Consider the following 22,946-nt stretch of genomic DNA (forward strand, 5'->3'; position numbering starts at 1 on the left):
GGCCAGCCGTGGAGGCAAATGGGAGAGGGAACTATACCAGATGTAGGGTGTGTAATTGGAGTGATCGGGAAGGCTTCTGGTGGTGAAAAATGGGCCAGGCTCATTGGGGAAGAAGAGAAAAAATATGCCAGACCAAAGGAAAACACAGTGAAGGTTTGAGGTGAAAAGTTTGCTCTTAAAGAACTGATTGAAGTGGATATGAGCAGTGGGTGAGAGAAGAGAATAGGCAAAGGTCAGATCCATTAAAAAGTTAGAACATTGTCCTGAGAGCAATGGGGTATTAACCAGGGATTTTTAGTAGGTGAGTGACATGTTGAGATGTTCCCACTTTGGCAGCACTGTGGAGAATAATTTGGAAGAAAGTAGGAGAGGCCGAGAGACTATAAGCAGTGAGATATTATGGTAGCTCAGGATGATGGCAGTGTGGTTGTGATGGTGATCTAACTCAAGACATTTAGGAGATAGTATAAACATAACTTGGTGACTTACGTTTTTGGTTTGAGCATCTGGGTGAATAGAGACTTTAGTAGGTTGACATTAAAGAAATAAATTTCTAATTAATTCAACTACTGGCTTTCCATTTTGGAACACTTCCTTTTTCTTCTGCTTTTTAGTTTTGTGGCACTTGGCTGCTTTTTGGGCTAGTGGCCATCAGACTTTTCTGTTTCTTTTCTATCCTGAAATGTTCAGTGGAGAACAAATCATGTTCTTCCATAAGAATATGATGGTTATCAAGCTTTTTTGTATTCTTTAAAGTGTTCAGAACCTGGAAAGTCAAAGACGTGCTTATTGAAATGAATGCGAAGTTTTGCTACCAGACTAGAGGTATAGAAGAGCATAATGCAAATGTAAATGTCTCCTTTTCTCTAGTTCTTAGTTTCATTTCCCAGGGGGTCACTTCTTCTAACAGTTGTATATCTTTGTATTGTTTCTTATTTATCTTTCTCGAAATGTTTAATGCACATACAAGCATATTGATGTTTGTTTGCCTCCACTCTGATGGTGTACATACTCTTTGGAATCTTGCTCTTCTTGTGATAATTACCTTGGAGCTCTTCATATACAGCTCTGACTCATCCTTTTAAAGGTTTGCACAGGATTCCACTGAATGAATGTATACTGTCCCTTGATATCTGTGGGGGATTGGTTTTAGGATGTCCAATGGAAACTAAAAATCTGTGGATGCTTAAGTCCTGTATAAAATGGCATATAGTTGGTCCTTGGCATCTGCAGATTCTCAACCATGGATTCCCAATGACAGATGCAAAACATGTGGATATGGAGGGCAACTGTACTGCAATTTATATATCAAGTCTTCTCTTGGTGAGCATTTTAGTTGTTTCTAGTTTTTTCTCCCTTTAATACATTCATTGCTGCAGTGAACATGCATGTATTATACTTGATTACATTAAACCCAGATTTGCATCACTAATCGTAAATGAGCTGTGAAACCTTAGATCTGTTAGACCTTGTAAAATGATTCAGTTTACTTTTGTGTCTGTATGTAGGCTTCTAATGTACACAATCAAAGTTGGGTTTTTAAGAAATAGGCTGTAGTTTTTAGGGCAGTTTTCAGTTCCCAATAAAACTGAGCAGAAGGTACAGAGATTGTCCAATATACCCCTACCCCTCTCTGTGAAAGATGTATTTTTAAAGTTTTTGCCTAATGACTTGTGGAGAAATTGTTCAGATCATTGTGGCTGATATTTGTATATCTCAACAAGTACCAGAATTATTAGAATTAATGATAAAGTAATATAATTAAAATGAAATTTGTTTTTATAAGTAGGACAAGGCATTGTACTTGGATGGGACAGGTAGCGACAGTAGCATGTCAGTAATTCATCAAATATTTATTGAACTCTTGATATGTGTGGCACACTGTTTTAAATGTTACAGAGATAAAACACTATCCCTGTACTAAATCATATAGATACTCCTATCTTAGAGTTGAGGAATCTAAGATAGAGAAATTAAGGCACTTTTTTAAGATCACAGTCAGTCAGTATGTGGCCAAGTTGGGATGAAAATACAAGTTTGGCTTATTCAGAGGCCGTTCTGTTTCTCTCAATAGAATGTAGGAAATGATTCTTGATCTTAGCATATTGTCTGTTAGGTTGTGAATGAATAGCCCATTGTATTATGGCACTTCTGTTACTGCAATTAGTCCTATCAGCATAATTCACAGGTGTGCTCTTCTGTTTTTCTGGAAGAACATGCTGATATGTGTTAAAATACAAACTCATTGAAATAGAGTGTTTTAAAAGCAAGCTGAAAGGTCTGTTTCATGAACCAACCAAGTAATGTAACATGGTAGTTTTATTGAAGTTTATAAATTCAAAAGTAGTATTTTGTGTTAGACTTGTCTGTATGAATTCAACATAGAATTTAGTTAGCCAATTTATATAATGACTGCTCTGGGTCCTGTTATCATTAGGGATTGCTTTTCCAGTTGCTTGTCATCTGGGTAGACAGAACACAAACTTGCTGTGCCTTTCAAGAATGTATATGCATACTTGTCTGAAATTTAAGAGTTGGGACACAGGGGAGTTGAGAAAAGGAGGTATACTGTTTTCTTGTTTATTAGGTGAGCCTGAGTTCCCTATTGATGGGTATTGTTGAAGAGTTGGGTACTATAGCCATGGTCACCCAAGCACTCTGCACAGGACCAGCCCTTGTTGAGTTAAAGCATCCTTTAAAAAAAAAGCATTCTTGCCCTGGCTGGTTTGATTCAGTGGTTTCAGTGGTTAGATCGTGGGCCCGTGGGCTGAAGGGCCCTGGGTTTGATTTCAGCTAAGGGCATGCGCTTCAGTTGCAGGTTCGGTCCCTGTGGTCGGCACGCGCATGAGGCAACAAATCGATGTGTTTCTCTTACAGCGATATTCCCCCCCCCTCCCCGTAATCTCTCTGAAAAGCAATGGGAAAAATATCCTCAGGTGACGATTAAAAAAAAATTTTTTTTTAAATGGGATTCTTAGTCTCCACCAGCTGACAGGACAGCACCTCGTTTACAAAATTCTTGGATAGATTTTCTTTAATCATATATTTATAGTAGAAGAGATAAAGACATTGAAAAGTAATCATAATTTCCTTCTGTAAAAATCTCAGAATCTTTAGTGAAACAAAAGAACAGGATGTTACTTGTGAAACAGCATGACTGGATGGATATATGGAGTCTTTTGCAAAAACAGATTTTTGTCATGGGCAATAGATTTCTTAAGGCTCTCAGTCCCTCATTGTCCTGTTGCTAGAATTAAGCCTTTTTTTGTGTTGCACTGTGGAGAGGCTTTTATTTGCGTTAAGTCAGACTTCTTGGTATGTCACCTGACAGTCTTGTGGTTTCAAATGAATATGGTTCATTGCTATTCTTAACCTGGGTTGGCAGTTGTGCATAACTGGAGTTTTTAGGGATTTTGAAAAGTGGAACTACATAAGAGAAATAGAGATACCATTAACGTAGTGTTCAGCTAAAGGTGTACCACTAGTTATTTATATCTAGTTATAAATTGGGTGATGTTTGCTTTAAAATATCTGAAGTAAAAATTTAAATGCTGAGGTTTTAGATATACTTATTTTTATGAAAAGTTTGTTAAAATTATGGTGCTATATTTAGGACTGCCTGAGAATGTTTTAAGCAGGTGGTAATTATTATTTTAAAATATCTGATTTATGAATACTATTTATTAGTCCTTGGCACATGTGTGTCTTATTCTCTTTCTGTCGTTTACTGCTCTTCTTTCTCATGTTTACATAGGAACACTCACTATAGATATTTGGAAAGTGTGTGCTTGTTTACCTCATATGCATATTTATAAGTAAAATTTAAATGAAAAGCTTGGCCAGTCAGCTTATTTATCATAATCCGATTTTTAAAGCTAATGTTCTTTAATTTTACTGACACAGACCTGAATTTATATGATAATGTTTTTGATGCTCAGTGAGCATTTTAACTGTGTGTCCCCACTTAGTCATTTATGACTTGAATTAAATAATTTGAATTAGGAGTGAATGTAGACTAAGGTATGTTGTTTTTATATTTTAAATAAATTCTACTATGAAAGTTTAAAAATATTTTTTCAATCTGCGTGACTGAATTGAACAACTTGGATACTGGCTCTTTCAATTGTTTATCTCATTTTAACATTCTTTTGGCGTTTCACTGAAGTTTCTTAAGTTCTCAGGTATACAGAATTAATGTCAGAAAGTTAAAAGCCACATAGGTCAGGTAAGGTATTTCAATTAGGTGTATATGGTACTGAAAAACACTAAATATGATAGCAGATATGATATGATACATGCTATGTTCTCAGGGTAGAGAAATTTATTCCTGTGGAGGTTTCATTTCACCAAGAATTCATGTTACAGATGATTCATGCCCTTCTTTGAAATATTTTATATAAAATTTTACTTTGTGCATATGATTTTATACATATTAGATTATGAGATAAATATAAATGGGTTTGGAATCTTTAATAAATGCTGGTAATAGTTTATCTTTTTATTTTGTAATATTTCACATATTTATCTACTTGGATCAAATGATAGTAATCATACAGCCAAGTAGCTGACTATACTTGTCATTGAAATGTAAATGACAGCCATTAGGATTTCATTAATATTCTGGGTATAATTGAATTTAGTATGACTAAAGATAAACAGACTAAAGGTTATCTAGTGTATTATATTTAGTTTATTAAAATGTAGTAGTTTAGCCCAGTCTGGCGTGGCTCAGCGGTTGAGCATCAACCTACAACCCAGGAGATCGCGGGTTCGATTTCCGGTCAGGGCACATGCCTGGATTGCGGGCTGCAGCTGATCAATGACTCTCTCATCATTGATGTTTCTCACTCTCTCTCCCTTTTCCTTCCTCTCTCTGAAATCAATAAAGATATACATATATTTAAAAATAAATAAATAAATGTAGTAGTTTATTAAAATGTAGAAAAATCAAGATTTTTTCTGGTAAGAAAAAAGCCTAAATTGATAAAGTTCTTTGAAACTGAGATTAACAAATATATCATGGGATTATTTTTCTTTCAGGTTAGAGAATTATAATTCCTTAAAGAAATAATTACTATAAATAAAGCCTTTACATATAGACTTCCAGCATTAAAGTGGCACCTCCTGTAATAGCCATTCATTCACTCACTTATTTAACAAATTAATTCAAGTTCTGTTATATTCATGATCTCTCCCAGCTTCTTCCTGTAGTAGTTAGGAAGATAGTGAAGTATGAACAGCCAAAACAAAATATAAACTAAAATTTGTGACTAACAAGTTGTCAATTTGGGAGGAATTTTCTCTGTTTACAAAACCAGTTTAAGTTATATTGAAAAGCAGAATTTGTTACTGATGATCCTGCTTGCTTAAGAAAATTTCTTTTAAGTATTTCTTTAATGTGTGACTTCTAGCAGAAATGCAATGAATGATACTTTAAATAATGATGTATATTTTTTCTTAATTATTTTCAATACTGTAAAAACATTCTACAGTAGTTTATGGTTCCTTTAATTTTCTGTAAATGGTTGCTCTAATTTTGAATATATTTTGACCTTAGGTGTTTTGACCCCGAAGTTGGGAAAAAGTTATTGAAGTTGGGGTTCTGATGATTACCAGCCCTGGGCATTTTTGTGTTATGTTGGGAAAGCTTTTTGCTTGTCTCTTGTAGCCTAATCTAGCATTCTTCCCTCCCTCACTCCATTTATCCCTCCATCATCCTTCCTTTCCTTCCTCAATAAATTATCCTTTACCAAACTCAGAATGTTTACCAGTACTAGGGGCCCTTTCTTTACTTCTGCATGCATAGCTTTTGAAAGTTGGCTGCCCTGTTTCTTGCAGGAACAGGGGTTTTCAGAGTTAGTCTGCATCATCTTGCATGTGTTCATTAATGAGAAAAAAATAATGGCTAAGGCTCAGGAAAGAAAAACTAACATAGTACCAGGTGCATAGTAGGTGCTATACAAATAATTATTGAATGAATGAATGAACTTAAAATCTTCAGTTGTGATAAGTGTACTGTATAAATCAGAGATTATTCCAGACCCTTTGATGCTAAGTAAAAGTGAAAATGCTATGGATGATCAATTGGAGTAGGAGTAGAGGAACAGAAGAGACCAGTTGGTATTTATATCAAGCACATGAAATTCAGTTTTATTTTTTTTCAGTCCTCACCCGAGGATGTTTTTTCCATTGCTTTTCAGAGGGAGTGGAAGGGAGAGAGGGAGGGAAACATCAGTGTAAAAAGAGACACACTGATTGGTTGCCTCCCACATGGGCCCCTACAGGACCGGAGATCGAGCCTGCAACTGAGGTATGTGCCCTTGGTTGGAATCAAACCAGAGACCCTTCAGTCTACAGGCTGACACTCTAACCACTGAGCAAAAACTGGCTAGGGCTGACGTTCAATTTTAAAATGATTGATGAAGCAGAAGAGTTGGTTAAATGAAATAAAAAGGTGAATTATTTAGGTATTTTCTTTTTTTTTATATCTTTATTGATTTCAGAGAGAGGACAGGAGAGGGCGAGAGAGAGATAGAAACATCAATGATGAGAGAGTCATTGATGAAGCCCACAACCCAGGCATGTGCCCTGACTGGGAATCGAACCCCGATCGCCTGGATCCCAGGTCAACGCCCGGCCAGGCGGTATTTTCTTTATGTATGTCAGTTGTTAATGTGTTGAGATGCAGACCAGTGTTTAGCCTAGTCTTTCCGAACCATTTTTTTAAATATTATTGTCTCCCTAAGGAGCCTTTCTTAGACAATTTTTTCCTTAATGTCCACTCTCCCCTCCCTAAAGCTCTAATACCACAGATATACTGTATTTGCTTATGTATTGTGGGCCTTTGGAGGCCACACCTATTGTAATATATGAAGACTTTTTCTGTTCCCTTTCTCCGTCCCCAAGAACCAAATTTGCCTCCTTGAAGGCCACCTCGTTCTCATTGAGAGTGCATGATTTAACCTTAATTTAGCAGTTAGTAACGTGTTATAGGAATTCATATAGTCGTCTGAGGTGTCAGAGTGTAAAGGAGGTGTCTGTTCCAGCATGTTTATTTTCTGTTAGCATTCTTTGAAGGTGTCACAGATAACATGCAGAGCAGATAGGCTGACATAAACTATAAATAATGTCTATGTAGAGTCTTAAAATAGTTTGTGGTTCACCATCGAGTAGTTTTCTTACTGATGTTTAAATTAATATGCTGAACACTGTAGCTTATACTGAGGAAGGTTTTGCTATAGTATATAGATAATTTTTGTGAGGGTAATGGTGTGCTTACCACTGTTAATGATTTGGCTTAGTTATGTCTTTAGTTAAGTTTTGATGAAAAGAGGCAACAGGATGAAGTTGAAAGCTTGGTGTATTAGATACAAGAAGTGCTGATTAGAAGTGAATACTAGTGGAAGATTAGAGTAGAGATGGGAGTGAAAGGAAGGGGAGAGACCAGCCAGTGCTAACCAGAACAGTGGCTTTAGGTAGGTCATTTTTGCTTCTTTTTCACTTCTTTCATTTGATGAATGAATTTAAGGTAACTATTACCATTTAAAGTTATTTGCCTCTTAAAGGAGTCGCTTTAGGGTTATCATTTGTTGTTTAATGTCATGTTGTAGAGGATTTGAAATAGAAATAACTTGCCAGGCAACTTTTTTGGTAAATCTGTTTATACTCAATTTCATGTCTGTAAATTTCAGAATTTACACGTCTTTCCATTATAACGTAAATGGAATCAAGGCTCTAAAAAAACCTCTCCATTTCAGGTATGTACTCTGAAGATGTGAAGAAGTACAGATGTCTTCCCAGATAACTTTGACCAGCTTTTTTTTTTTTTTTTTTAACAACAAATGACTATAGGAATTTCTTTTGTAAGACCAAAACAACTTTACACAAGATTTTCATTTAAATATAAGACTATGTAATTTCCATCTCTATTCTTATCTTCTTCAGGCATGTCCCAAAGTCTAAGCTCCTCTAGGTATTGAGCCTTCTTCCCCCCATCCCCATAGATGGGGGAATATATATATATATATATATATATCTCCACATTCTCTCTCTTTCTCTCTTTTTTGTTTTAAAAGAAAGCAACCTCTTGTAGCCTCATGCCCTCTTCAACCTATCTGGGGTGATCATAGATCTTGGTTGCTTAAGATAATTCCTGTGTGTTTAGGGCCCCCTTTTACTTTGAAAACTTTGCACTTTAGATGGTCAATTATATGTCACACTATTTCTATATTTTCCCGTTTCACAGGAAAACCTTTCCAAATGGCATATACTTAATATCCGTACTTTCTCAGCTCTTTCACTTCAATCCATTGTTACGGCTTTGTGACTAACCCCCATCCCCACCCCACTCCTCCACTGAAATGGTTCTTACAAGAGTACCAAAGACCACCACATTGATAAATCCCATGGACACATGTAGTTTTTATAAATTTTGGCCTTTTTGCAGCCTTTGGCATTGTGCAGTATTCCATTTTTCATCTTCATCTTCCTTGACTTTTGAAATGACATTTTATCATGGGTTTTCTCTTTTGTCTCTGGCAGTCTGTCTCTTTTTTTTAAAAGAATAGTTTATTGATTTTTAGAGAGAGAGGAAGGGAGAAGAAGGGAGAAAGAAACATGGATGTGAGAGTGTACTATTGGTCAGCTGCCTCCTGCGCTCCCCCTACCTTGGATCCAGCCAGCAACCCACGCATGTGTCCTTGACTGAGACTCGAACTGACAACCTCCTGGTGCATGGGACGATGCCCAGCCAACTGAGCCACACCAGCCAGGGCTCTAGTAGTCTGTCTTTACTGATGTTCCCCAGCTTCTCTGCTTCTCTTCTCTCTGTCCTTAAAATATTGCTGTGTCCTAAAGTTCTAGTGTATTGGTCCTTCACTGTCCTTTCCCTTTTCAATTAATATGTTCTACCTGAATGATTTCATTACTAACTATGTGTCAGTAACTCCTGTGTCTAGAATTCTAGTCTCGGCCTTTCTCCTGAGACCATTGTTTTTCATCAATCTATTGAACATCTTTCTGCAGTTGTCTCAAGCCCCTTGAACTCAGTCTATTAACATACTTATCCCAAACTTTCTCCCCCTATCCCGCCTGTATTCTTCTACCTTTGTTAATGATACCTGTTTAAACCAAATCTGAAAACTGAGTGTCAGCCACTCTCTTCCCTTATTCCCCATATCCAGTCTCCAAGGTCCTATTTCTGTCTCCTAAATAACATCTAGCTCTGTCCTTTTCTTACTATCTTCATTGCTATTCCTTGGTTCAAGTTTTAACACTATGCTTACCTCCAGACCTCCCTCTCTAGTCCGTTCCTCAGGTTTCTGTCAATGTGATTTTCTAAAGTGCATAAATGATCTTGTCAGCTATTGTTCAACTCCCTTGTTTACTCATTGCCTGAATGATGAGATTCTATGTGTTTGTGTGAAATGCTTCTGAGTGTTGATGTGGCACCAGCCTGCCTTTGGAGCTGTGTTTATTTCTTCACTGCACACTCATGAGCTAGAGTTACTAAGAATTATAGCACATGCTGTTTTTTTCTTTCAGGGAAGAGAATGCCTTTCATTCCCACTTGAAGCTGATAAGCTTTAAGTAGCATTTCCTACTTACTCAGTTATACAGAATAATGGTTAGGATAGATCATGAACTCTGAAGGCACGCTGGAATCTAAACCCAGCTTTGCCACTTACTCAGTAGCTATGTTATTTTGGGCAGGTTACTTAATCTCTATGCTTTAGTTTTCTCACGTGTAAAATAAGAATAGGGTTGTTGTGAAGATCAAATGAATTAATTTTTTAAAGATTAAGCGAATTAACATATGTAATGCATTTATAACCATAGCTGGTTTACAACAGATAATGTATAAGTGTTAGCTATTATTTATTTTGTATCATTTATTACTGTTCTTCAGTGAACCTTTACCTCACCTTCCTGTGCAGACTTCTTGTGAAGATTGTAAATTTTCCTCAGTCATAGATTATATCGCATTGGTAAGATTATTTATTATCTTGTTAGACTGTGAGCCTTCTCATGGTATAGTCATATTTTTCTTTTCATGCTTAATGAATGCTTTCAAGTCAGTGAATGGATACATAAATAATGTGACGACAGATATATTCCCAGCATCTGGCACTGTACTTTGAGTATGGTAAATGTATAATTAATCTCTGTTTTAATGAGATGTCTATAATGTAAATACATTATTTGGTTATATATAGTGTTATTTTTCCCCCTTACAATCCTCTCCTTTTAAAACTTGAAGTATAATTTATATAAAATGCAAACATTTTATGCATATAATTTGATTAATTTTGGAAAATGTATACGCTTGTTTAACTACAACCCCAATAAAGATGTAGAACATGTCAGTCACTCCAGAAAGTTCCTTCAAACACCTTTCTAGTCCATTCACTTCACACCTCACCCCTGGCCAACCACTGTTTTGATTTCTGTCACCATAGATTAGTTTTATCTGTTCTAGAACTGTATGTAAATGGAATTACCAATCCAAATGCTTTTGTGTCTGGATTTTCTCACTCAGCAGTGTTTTGGAGTTCATCTGTGGTACTGTGGTCTGTAGTTTATTCTGTTATTTCTGAGTAGTATTTCAGTGTAGGAATATATCATAGTTCATTTACCAGTTCTCCCACTGATGGCCTTTTGGGTGTTCCCAGTTTTTTGCTACTATGAATAAAGCTGCAAAGAACATTTTTGTGAAAGTCTTTATGAACATATCTTTTCGTTTCTGTTGCATATGTACCTATAAGAAGAATTACTGGGTCATAGCTGCCAAATAATTTTCCAAAATGGTTGTACCCTTTTACTACCAACAGTGTATGAGAGTTCTTTGTAGTCTTACCAACAATTGGTGTTATTAGTCCTTTTAATTTTAGCCATTTTAATGGTTGTAGAAGGGTTTTAATTTGCATTTCTCTGATAATATTACTATTAGCATCTTTTCCATGTGCTTTGTTTATTCATCACTCATGTGTCTTCTTATGCAAAATGCCCAAGTCTTTTGCCCATTTGAAAAATGGATTGTTTGCCCTGGCTGGATAGCTCGGTTACAGTGTTGTCCTGATACACCAAGGTTGGAGGGTTGATCCCTGGTACATATTCATAGTTTTCAACCTCATATAGACTTATAGCATTTCCCAGAAATCTTAGGTTTCCTAGTTAACAATTTTCTTTCTCACAACCACTGTTTACTCTCTACTATTCCCACATTTTACAACATTTTAAAATTTCTTTCTTTCTTTCTACTCTACAAAGGGAATAGGGCTCTTAAACATGAACTCACTCAGCATTTTCCCTTCATATCTACAAATCTTTCTGTACTCATGCCCACCTTTGCCTCCTTTTTTCCCATCCTAGTGAAGAGGTTATTCTTTCTTTTGTTTGAGACTAAACCTTTCACCTGTGCTCTGTATCCTATGTACCTCCACTCTGTCAGAAGCCTTGCTTTATCAGTCACCATCTCCCTTTCACTTCACATTCTGTCGTCAATGTGTAAACATGTTCAGATGTGTCCTTTTTAATAACAAATAGCTGTCACTCTGCTTCATGATTTCTTTTCTTTCTCTCTTTCCTTGATAGTTGTTTAAAATTTTCTGTTCCCATTTACTCCTCAATCCACTGCAATCTGACCCCTCTACTCTTTACTCCTTAGAACTGTCCTTGCCATGATCACCAATGACTTCTTTGTTTCTAAAGCTAGTGGGTAGTTTTTAGTCACTACCATAGTATTCTTCTAAAATGCTCTTCTTTCTTGTTTTCCATGAGACCACTTTCCTGATTTTCATCTTATGTTGGGTTCATTGTTTTAGTTTTTCTTTGTGGAACATCAAAGCACAGTTTGGTAAAAGTTCAATAGGATGCAAAGTAGTGTGGTCTAAGGATGAATCTCTGTGGTTTAGCTTGAATGTCTTGGAGGGTCTTTCATTAGTTTCTAACACATGAACAATTGCTAAGGATTAGACAGGAGAAAACTAAAATTGTACTTATTGTCAAGCATTTGGGATAAAGATGTTTTACATTGCCAGTTACAGTTTGTTTGACATGCATTGATAGGGTTAAAGTTCAACTTTTCTTAAGGAAGTGAAGAAACCCAACCAAGAGCTGTGACTGATGGATTGTGAGGAGTTGACCATGTAGCCTAATGTAACTAATGACAGGCAGCTTTTGGAATGGCAGCTCTACTATTTCTTAGCAACTGTTATATCAGTTGTAGTGTGTTCAGTTCACTAGACTAGTATTCATGGCTTTTTTTCTTCTCTCTTTCCCTCTCTCTTATGACATTGACCCCCCCCCCTTTTTTTTAAAGAGTGAAAAAAACCAAACATTTATTTGAGCAGAGGCATGATTGTAATCCAGACGATACAGATTCAGGCAGCAACTTGAATTGTGTTCTGAAGGGAAAAAAGGCAGGGTTTACAAATAGTAAAACCACAAGGGCTGTTCTCGTTTAGGTCCTCCATGTAAATGAAGGACATTGGTTAGGTCAGTTGAGATTGGTTAGGCCCATAATGCACATGGAGGATGCTGGTTGTCAAAATGGATTGGTTCCTTTCAAGGTGAAGAATGCAGGTGTCTGGTTACCTTGATGAGGAGGAAGTAAAGTTCATTCATGTCCACATAGCCATCCTTGATCTAGATGCTCATTGCTCAGCCTTGAGCAGAGTTTAACAACAGGTCAGCAACTTAACAGTACTTCAGAGAACTAGGACATGAGACATGTATAGACTTCCCTTCCCCATTGGCCTCCCAGCTCCATTTTAAGTGACTCTCTTGGAAGTATCACCACCAGCACCTTTCCATCCCCAGAATGTTTGTTTCCATTAGCTGAAGGGATTCCCAGTTATCCAGAAGCCTGTTTTTGCCCTCAGCTCCAGTGCTGGGGCTGCAGATCAAAAGGCACCAGGGACTTACTGGAGGAACTGAATTATCTGGCTTTGGGGAAAGGGCTGGAGGGCAGCTTTCTCCCAGACAGAAGTGCTGGAAGACGCCATTGTTCCTTTGCTGAGCCCTCTCGTTGCACGCAGCATCTCTACATTGATCTTTTTAATTGTGCAATAAATGCATTATAATTGTGCATAAAACAAATGCAGTGGCTTTTTTTAAACTGTAGAGTGAATAACCATTAAGCACTATCTAGTCAAAATATAGAACATAGTGCCCCAATCCACCTGGTTTGTCCCTCCGTGGTTGCACTTCCACCTAACCCCCACCTCCCAGAGCTAACCACTTTCCAAACTTTGAAGCCATCACTTCATTTTCCTTATAGTTTTAAAAATTATGCATTCCTAGGTAAAACTTTACGTGATTTAAACCTTTATATAAGTGGAAAAATACAGTAGCTCTGTGTGTGTGTGTGTGTGTGTGTGTGTGTTTGCTTTTAGCTGATGTTTATTGTGTTTGTTGAGTAGTATTTTGTAGTCTGAATATACTATGATGTATTTACCCATTCTTCTGTTGATGAACATTTAAATTGTCTGCAGTTTTCAACTGTTATGAAAAGTGCTGCTGTGAACATTCTTGTGTAATGGGAAACTTTTCTGGAATGGAATTGCTGGGATCAGCTTCAGTTTTACTATATTTTGTCTATTTAGTGTATAATTAAAAGACTGTTCTCTAAAGAGGTTGTGGCAGTATTTACTCACACCAGCTATATATGAGAATTTGCACCATATTTATGATTCACTTTTTTTACTTATTGTTTTATAAGTACTTAGCTGCTGCTGTTTTAACTGCAAACTATTTTTGTTTTTGCATTTTCATAAGTAATAAAATTACTTAGAAATAATGACTTGCTTTTATGCCATCAAGAGTCCATGCCATGAAATCAATATGTATTTTTGTTATATTAAATGTACTTACATATTTTTAAATTAGCTGTTTTTAGATTAATATGGGATGACTATGTTTTATATACACTGAGTGATACTTGCCACAACTTTTATCATTACTTTTTAATCTAAAATGTCATAGCTTTATAAGTTTTCAACTCTAAACTAAATGATTGTATTTTATAAAAAAGGTCTATACTTTAGCAATAATACAACTTTGGATTTTGTTATACAGGTTTCATTTCAAGAAATTTATGTGGAATATTTATTAAATAACTCTAATGAATTTTTCTTTTTCCTTAAAGTTGGCCTTTGCCAGAATTTGATCCAAGCCAGATTCGACTGATTGTGTATCAAGATTGTGAAAGACGAGGGAGAAATGTCTTGTTTGACTCCAGTGTTAAGAGAAAAAATGAGGACATATCTGTATCGGTGAGCATCATTATTGATTTAATGTACAATATTTTAATTCAAGAAAGTGAGTAAAATTTTAATTATGGTACTTTTGTTTGTCAGTATAAAACATCTTTGCCCTGCTTTTAGAATTCAGAGCCCTGGATTTTAGATTTTTTTAAAGGAAAAAACATTTGCCTTATTTGTCATCAGTCTAGTCTGATACCGCAGAACAATTTAGTTTGGCATTTATTTTCTTATGTAATTGTATTGAGTGATACGACTAGAGCTACAGGGATCCTTATAGAGGATCTGGTCCAAAACTCTCATCTTGCAGTTGTGGAAAGTGTGACCTATAGAGGTGAAATTGCTTATCTAAAATTATTTGTTTGAAGGTATGAAACAAGTTAAATTTGTAGCCCTTAACCTATCATGTTTTCCCTATTCTATAGTGGTAGCGAGAGAATCTATTCTGTTAACTTTCAGCATCATATTTTGAAATATTTTGTGACTAGTTTAACAGTAGTCCATGGACATCCACTTGGTCAGCCAAGAAAACCTAGGTGATTGTGGTTATCTTTGTTGCTGCTATTGCCATTATACTTTCTGGTATAAAGAATCAGTCTCCTGGACCTGTAATCTGGAAATGGAATCCTGGAATTATGTTTTCTCCCCTCGCCTAAGTTGACAATTTTCACTAACATTTCAGTAAACAGCTGAAAACAAAATACTTTGGAAAAGCTTTTTCTACCAGTAGAATTGTCTGTTAAAGCAAACAAATATTTATTTTTTGAGATTGATTTTGTATTTGAGATTTTGTGTTCTTAGGAAAAAATGATATTGGCCATAGTCTGTTGTCTTACTTACAGCTGTATCCTCAGCATCTACTACAGTGGCATATAATAGGTACATTTAAAAAATTACTTCGATTGCCAGGTTTTACTATGTCCTGGTAATTATTAACACATTTCTCAATTTTCTGGAGATTGTGCTTTTTAAAGATTTCTTCATTGTCTGGACACTTTTTTCAATCTGATAAAAATAAGCTTTGCAAAATGTTCTTGAAGTATTGTTCATTTGTGCAAATAACTATCTACAGAGCACTAGGCATTTGGAGATTTAGCAGTCTCTATCTTGGTGCCTGCAATTAGGCACCTTTTAGGGAAGGTAGACATTGAACAAAGAAATACACAGGTTAATAATTCCAAATTGTAATTAAGTATTATGAACATAACACACACAATGCTTATGAGATTCTAGAGGAAGGAACCCAGTTTTCATAATTTTGGGTATAGGGGTATTGAGGAAAGTCTCACTGAGGAAGTGAAATTCAAGCTGAGATCTGAATCACTTAAAGGCATGGAATAGGGGATGAGTATTCCTGGTAATAGGACCAGCAGATGTAGTTTGCAAAGTGAACTAGGAGCCTGGTGAATCGAAGGAACTAAAAGATGGCAAGTCTAGCTGGAATGACATTAATTAGTATGTAAAGTAGCTAGATATAAAGCTGGAGTGAGATGTAGCAGGAGCCAGTATATTTAGGACCTTATAGGACTGGGTTAGAAATTTAGATTATATCCTAAATGCACAGGGCAGCCATTAAAAGGATTTTTGGTTTACATTTCAAAAAAATCACTTTGTTAGAGAGCCCAGAAATAAACTCACACAGATATGATCAATTAGTTTATGACAGGAGAGCTCAGAATATACACTGGGGAAAGGATAGTCTCTTCAATAAATGATGTTGGGGCAACTAGACAACCACATGCAAAAGAATGAAACTGGATCACTAACACCATACATAAAACTAACTCAAAATAGATTAAAGACTTAAATGTAAGACCTGTAACCTTAAAATTCCTAGAAGAAAACATAGACAGTAAGCTCCTTGACATCAGTTTCAGCATTGATTTTTTTTGGATTTGACACCAAAAGTAAAGGCAACAAAAGCAAAAATCAATGAGTGGAACTAATCTAACTAAAAAGCTTCTACATAGCAAAAGAAACCGTCAATAAAATAAAAAGGCAACTTACTGGATGGGAGAAAATATTTGCAAATCATGTAACTGTTAAGGGGTTAATATCCAAAATATCTAAAGAACTCATACAGTTACAAAACAAAACAAAACAAAACAAACCCAAAAACAAACCCAAAAATAAAAAAGTCCCAAAGAAGCCAATTAAAAAAAAAATGGGCAGAGGATCTGAATAGACATATTTCCAAAGAAGACATACAGATGACCAACAGGTACATGAAAAGGTGCTCAATAGCACGAATTATCAGGGAAATGCAAAAAAGAGCCACATTGAAATATCACCTTACTCCTTTTAGAATGGTTATTATAGAAAAGACGTGTTGGGAAAGGTGTGAAGGAAAAGGGAATACTTGTACACTGTTGGTGGGAATGTAAATTGGTGCAGCCATTATGGAAAACAGTATAGAGGTTCCTCAAAAAATTAAAAATATAGCCACCATATGATCCAGCAATTCCACCTTTGAATATTTATGCAAAGAAAATAAAAACACAAACTTGAAAAGATATATGAACACTATGTTCATTGCAGCATTGTTTACGATAGCCAAGACATGGAAGTAACCAAGGTGTGAATTGATGGATGGATAGATGAAGATATAAAGCTGGAGTATATATCTACAGTGGAATATTATTCAGCCATAAAAAAGAATGAGCCCTGGCCAGTGTCATCCCATGCCCTGAAAGGTTGCTAGTTCGATTTCTGGTCAGGGCACATGCCTGGGTTATGGGCCCAATCCCTGGTAGAGGGCATGCAGGAGGCAACCAATTGATGTTTTGCTCTCATATCAATTTTTCACTCTCACCTCGTCTATGTTTCTTTCAAAATCAACATAAAGTCTTCAAAAAAAAAAATCTTGCTATTTGCAACATGGATGGGCTTTGAGGGCATTATGATAAATGAAATAAGTGGGAAAGAGAGACAAATATGTACTCACTTAAATATGGAATCTCAAAAAACTGAACCCATAAATGCAAAGAGCAGAAAGATGGTTTCCAGAGGTGGGGTAAATGGGTGAAGTGGGTCCAAAGATACAAACTTTGTTATGAAGTAAGTCATGGGTATGTAATTGGTGGTTATAGTTAATAATATTGTATTGTATTTTTGAAAGTTGGTAAAAGTTAAAAGTTCTTAAAAGTTCTCAGCAGAAGAAAAGAATTTTTGTAACTATATGCATAGTGACAACTATATGCATAGTTGTTAACTGGACTAATTGTGGAAATCATTTCCCAATATATACAAATATCAAATCATTATGTTGTACACCTGAAATAAATATTATGTTATATGCCAATTATATCTCAACTTAAAACATATAGTGAAAAAATTACTTTGGCTGCTATGTGGAGAATGGTTCAATGTAGGGTAAGAGGGAGAAGTTAGTGTTCGGTGACTCCAGCATTTTGGTTTGAATCTCTGGGTGGTGAGATACCAAAGAGTTCTAGAATTGTAGATGGTCAAGCAGACAATTGAAATCTAAGGGTAGCTGCAAAAGTGATAAGCGTGTCTTTGTATTTATACTGCTGACAGTTTAGCAGAACTGGGCTGAGTCTGACAGGTTGACATTGATTGATTAATCAATAATCTTTCGATGACTTTTTAGCACCTGTTTATTGAAGAGGTTTTTTTGATGTGCTTGATAGTGTTCCACTGAATTACAGCACATGACCTCCACTGTTTATTCTAATTAATGCCATTCATTGTTTCTTCAGCCTTGTGATTCTCACCTCATGCTGTTTCTTGAACCCACCCTGGCCACCCTTTCCGGGATGGGGCATCATTCGTCTCATTAGTCTTTTCTGCTGATGTCTTCCTTCTTCCCCAGTCTCTCTTTCTCACTGTCTCTCAGGCTCTCTTCAGTGTTGCTTCCCAGTCTCTCCTTTCTGTTTCTTGTTGTCTTCCTCCATTTCTCTTAGTTTCCTCTCTGTGCCTCAATAGTCTGTGTTCTGGCTCTAATCTCATATGAAACACTGATTTCTTAGCCCCCTGAAAGTTTCCTGTATGCTTCTTTTTCATACTTTTCTCTAGACTCCTCAGTGACTAGAAATCAAACAGCTTTGAATGCCTCAAGTCTCACTTGTTTTATATGCCCTCATCCTATGTGCCATCTTCCTAGATGGATTTACCCTCTTTTAGGATTTATCTTATCAGAATTTTACTAACTCTTTCTGATTGCCTCTAGGCATATTTCTTTTCTCCTCCATCAGAATTCTCATAATCCTTTGCTCATAGTCTTTCATATACTTCTCTATTATAGCTATATTTGTGTATTTGTTTTTTACACTGAGGCAAAAACACAACGAAGTAAAAAAGTCCTCTGTTATCCACCTTTGTTTCTTAAACTGCACATTGCCTTACATGTGTTAAGTACTCAGGAAATATATATATATATATTTAAAATTTTATTTAATATATCTTTATTGACTTCAGAGAGAAGAAGGGAGAGGGAGAGAGAGAGAGAGAAGCATCAATGATGAGAGAGTCATTGATCTGGTCCCTTCTGCATGCCCCCGACTGGGGATCAAGCCTGCAACCCGGGCATGTGCCCTGACTGGGAATGAACCGCGATCTCCTGGCCAGAAGCATCAATGATGAGAGAGTCATTGATCTGGTGCCTCCTGCATTCCTCCGACTGGGGATCAAGCCCGCAACCCAGGCATGTGCCCTGACTGGGAATGAACCGCGATCTCCTGGATCCTAGGCCGATGCTAAACCACTGAGCCACGCCCAGCCAGGCTCAGGATATATTTTGATCAATTTTAATTACAGTTAAGAAATTTATTGTCAAAATCCTGTAAATACTTTCATGAAGATTTCATACGTTCATTTTGAACCCTACAGAACTCATTGAAATAGCCATTCTTTCCCCCAGATTGCAAGCTGTTTGACCTTTAAGTGATTTTTTTCTCACTTTACTGTACTTGTGCCTTTGGAGCATCAAATCATGTTGGCTCTGTATAGGCAGAGAATGACTGTGTGATATAAATGATAATTTTAAACTGCTTACGCAAAACTTTGGGCCCATGTGTAATGCTGAGATAGTTTAGGCATTAGTAATTTGCTTATTCAGCCTTGTCTTTGCACAGTAACATTTTATTTAGATATGATAAATATTGAAGTCACTTCTCATGTCCTTTTTCTTAGTTTAAAACAATTTACGAGAGAGGAGGAGGATTATAAATACTAATTTGACCATATAATTAAAAAAAAATTTTGAGAAGTTCTATCTTAACTTTGGGAAAATAATATCATCATGAATTATAGAGCGCCAAGCTTTAGAATGTGAGTTCTACCAAATTGCTTTACTCTGTTCCCTTTACCAAAAAGAAACTAACATTTAAAAATTTGGAAACAGCTGTCAGTTTCTGAGGCAATTTAATATCAGCCTGATTCTGAATTTTAGGATTATGTCTGAAAGAAAATTTATTTGGAAGTTGTCAAATAGTGATACTTGGGCTCACTAGTTTGAAATATGGTTTCTTTGAACACTGATGTAAGCCAAATGGATCCAGTGTGACTTGATCACATGATACTATCCTTATCCTAGACATTGTTTTTGTTTTAATAATAATGCAATACTATTTCATGAGTTCTCAGTGAAGTGATATGGTTGTTCACATGTTTCAGCCTTCATTAGTTATACACAAGGATAAAGATGTATATCAGAAAATTCACGTAACTTTGGAAGGTGAATACAAATTACAATGTGTGAGGGTTTTGTTCACTCTGAAATATTGCACAAGTGCTAAAAGTTGAGTCTTAATTTTGATATCAGATTGGAATATAGGATTTGGTTATGTAGTTGGATCTATATAAAAGTTAATACACAGAAATCAGTAAGTCAATATGTATAAATAACTTCCAGTTAGAAGATATGAAGGAAGCCAAGACTCCATTTAATATAGCCATTTAAAAAATATCTGTGCATAAACTTAACAAAAACTGTATGTTTAGAACTTTAAAAGTCTCCGGAAGTGCATAAAGTCTTACTTGAGCAAATGGAAAAGCAGAATATACTCTTGAGTAATATTCACTGTTACAAAATTTTGTTTTCTTTAAGTAGCTTTGTAAAATATTGCTATTTCAATAAAAATGCCAACTTTATTTATTTATTTATTTATTTATTTATTTAGTGGTGGTTGTGGTGTCTGGAACTTGATTGCAGATTTTAAAGTTCAAATGGAAAACATTTGCAATAACTGATTGGAAAACAGAAAAAGAAGGGCAATGAGGATGAAATAGCCTTACTAGGTTTGAAAATATACAGTAAAGTCTAAATAATTAAAAGAATGAGTTATTGTCACAGTTACACTAGTGGAACGAAATAGAGGATCGGAGATAAATCTAAATACACACAGGAATTTAGTATTTGATAAAGGCGTCATCTCAAATCAGTAGGGGAAATAGTAATAAATGGTATTGAGACAATTAGCGATTTAGAAGAAAGATAAACTTGGCAAACTTTACATATGAAATATTAAAACTATAAAGTTACAAATGAAAACATGAGTGACTTTCTGTATAATCTGGAGTTGAGAAGACCTATCTAGCTGTGACTTAAAATCCAGAGGCCATAAAGTAAAAGACTGATATATTTGACGACCAAATTAAAAAAACAAACCTTATGTGGTAAACAAAATAAAGCAAAAGCAAAAAAAAAAAAAAACAGCACCATAAGGAAAGTTAAGAGCCAAATGATGCCCTGAGGAAACACTTTTACAATATATAAAATCAAGTGTCAATCTCTCAGGAGAACCATTTAGTAGAAAATGGGGTAGACAGGAGCAGAGAGTTCACATGTAAAGCTTCATTACACATTTAGTACAATTGTTACTCTCATTTGTAATAAAGGAATTGAAAAAAACTACTGTGATTTTAGTCCTTTCCTTTTAGAGTGGCAAAAACCCAAACATTGAATGACAACACTTCACTATTAAAGTGAGTGAAATGGTACAATCTCCATGGAAGGTAATCTGGCAGTATCCCAAAATTATCTTTGTCTCTGTTTTGACACAGTAGTTCCACCTGCAGTATCATTAACAGATAACGATTAAATAAGGTATAGTATATTTACTAGGAATGTGTGGAGTGGGAAATAGGATAGTTGAAGAAGGATGGTACCTAGATTTCTTTGTGTATGGTTTTTAATATTGTTTCGACTTTTGAACCATATAACACACTACTTCCATTCAACTTAAAATTTTAAAAAGTTAACAGAACAAGAAAATGAGTTAAAAATTCACGGGAAAGGCTTTTATAAACTGATACTATATAAGTGCTGGTTATTTATTTGAATTTCAGTTGTGATACTGAATCTGGAACATGGAATATGGTTATGTGTTCACATTAAAGATTTTAATTCCCCATGCCTACCTTTCTCCTACTCTCTCCTTCTAAATAATTTAGTCCTAAAACCATTAGATAGGGCTCAATACCACCGATGTCAGGTGGTAGAGGTCTGGGTGGACTAGAGCAGAGTATCAGAGCCCAAGTAGGTTGGGAAGGCTCTCTGCATAAGTTGTTGGCTGACACAGGGTATCAGAGCCCAAGTAGGATGAAGATGACATTCACCCTGGACATCATCCATGCAGGTAAGAGAGGGCCGGGGGAAATGAGATAGTGGTTTCATATGAGGGATTTGATAAAATACATATATTTAAGGACAATGAGAGGCATGTTTTTCTCAATGTTAGAGAAGGGAGTTATAAACTAGAAAGAAGGGAGAAAACTAGAAAGAAACCTCTGTGGATTAGAATTGGAGATACTGGTGTGAACTTAACGTTTATATATATATATATGTCCGCACATATATATATACACAACACAATAAATGGTGATGTAAGCGTGTGTATGTATGTAGACACACATATACTCTCTAGCTCTGTCCACTGAGAGGGCCTAGGAACAACACCCCAGTATAATGAGCATACCTAGCATCTAGATCTTGTCTAAAATTATGTTCTCCACTAAAAGGAACCGGGGCCCGTTGGAGAACTGACTCGTCCTTGGGCTGGGGCAGGAAAAGAAAAAGATAAACCTGGAACTTCTGTTTCTATTAAATACATTTTTATTGATTTTAGAGAGAGAGGAAGGGAGAGAGGGGTAGAGGGATGAGAGAGCACCATCAATTGGCTACCTCCTGCATGCCCCCTACTGGGGATTGAGTTCACAACCTGGGCATGGGCCTTGACTAGGAATCGAACCAGTGACCTCTTGGTTCATGGGTCGACACTCAACCACTGAGCCACCCTGGAGGGGTAAACCTGGAACTTCTTTTGTTAAAAGTTTAAAGAATGATGGCAATAGGTCAAAAGGATATAGAAGTCAGTTTGAAGGGGCTCACTCAGGGCCAAATCAGGAAAACTTTAGCATAAAAACAAATAATGATAGTAGCCATATTACAACTTGATGATTAAAATAGGAAACCATAGTGATATAAATGAATAAATTGAAAGTTTGATGAGGAACAGCATATTTGTAGCATATAAGTGTAAACAACATAAGGTTTTGTAATCCCTGTGTCCAAAATATTAATTACAAAGGAGAAAGGACTATCTTTACAGTGAAGATTCTTGATAGGCACCACCTTAATCATATGGTCATCAATATCAAGAGTATCATCACTGCAACAAATCTAAATCATGCTACATGATAAGATTTAGTGAGAAGAACAGTGTT

The 22,946-nt window shown here is 36.0% G+C and overlaps 1 protein-coding gene across 2 annotated transcripts in view; it reads left to right on the forward strand.

Moving 5' to 3' along the window:
- Window positions 1–22,946, forward strand: part of FNIP1 (folliculin interacting protein 1) — a 123,803-nt gene that overhangs the window by 26,707 nt on the left and 74,150 nt on the right. For both annotated transcript variants that reach the window (XM_087816405.1, XM_016197098.2), the window contains exon 2: window positions 14,147–14,273. In XM_087816405.1, coding sequence (XP_087672531.1) covers window positions 14,147–14,273 — 127 coding nt within the window. The remainder of the gene's footprint in view (window positions 1–14,146; window positions 14,274–22,946) is intronic.

This window comes from Miniopterus natalensis, chromosome 4, assembly GCF_054644295.1.
Source record: "Miniopterus natalensis isolate mMinNat1 chromosome 4, mMinNat1.hap1, whole genome shotgun sequence".
NCBI lineage: Eukaryota > Metazoa > Chordata > Mammalia > Chiroptera > Miniopteridae > Miniopterus > Miniopterus natalensis.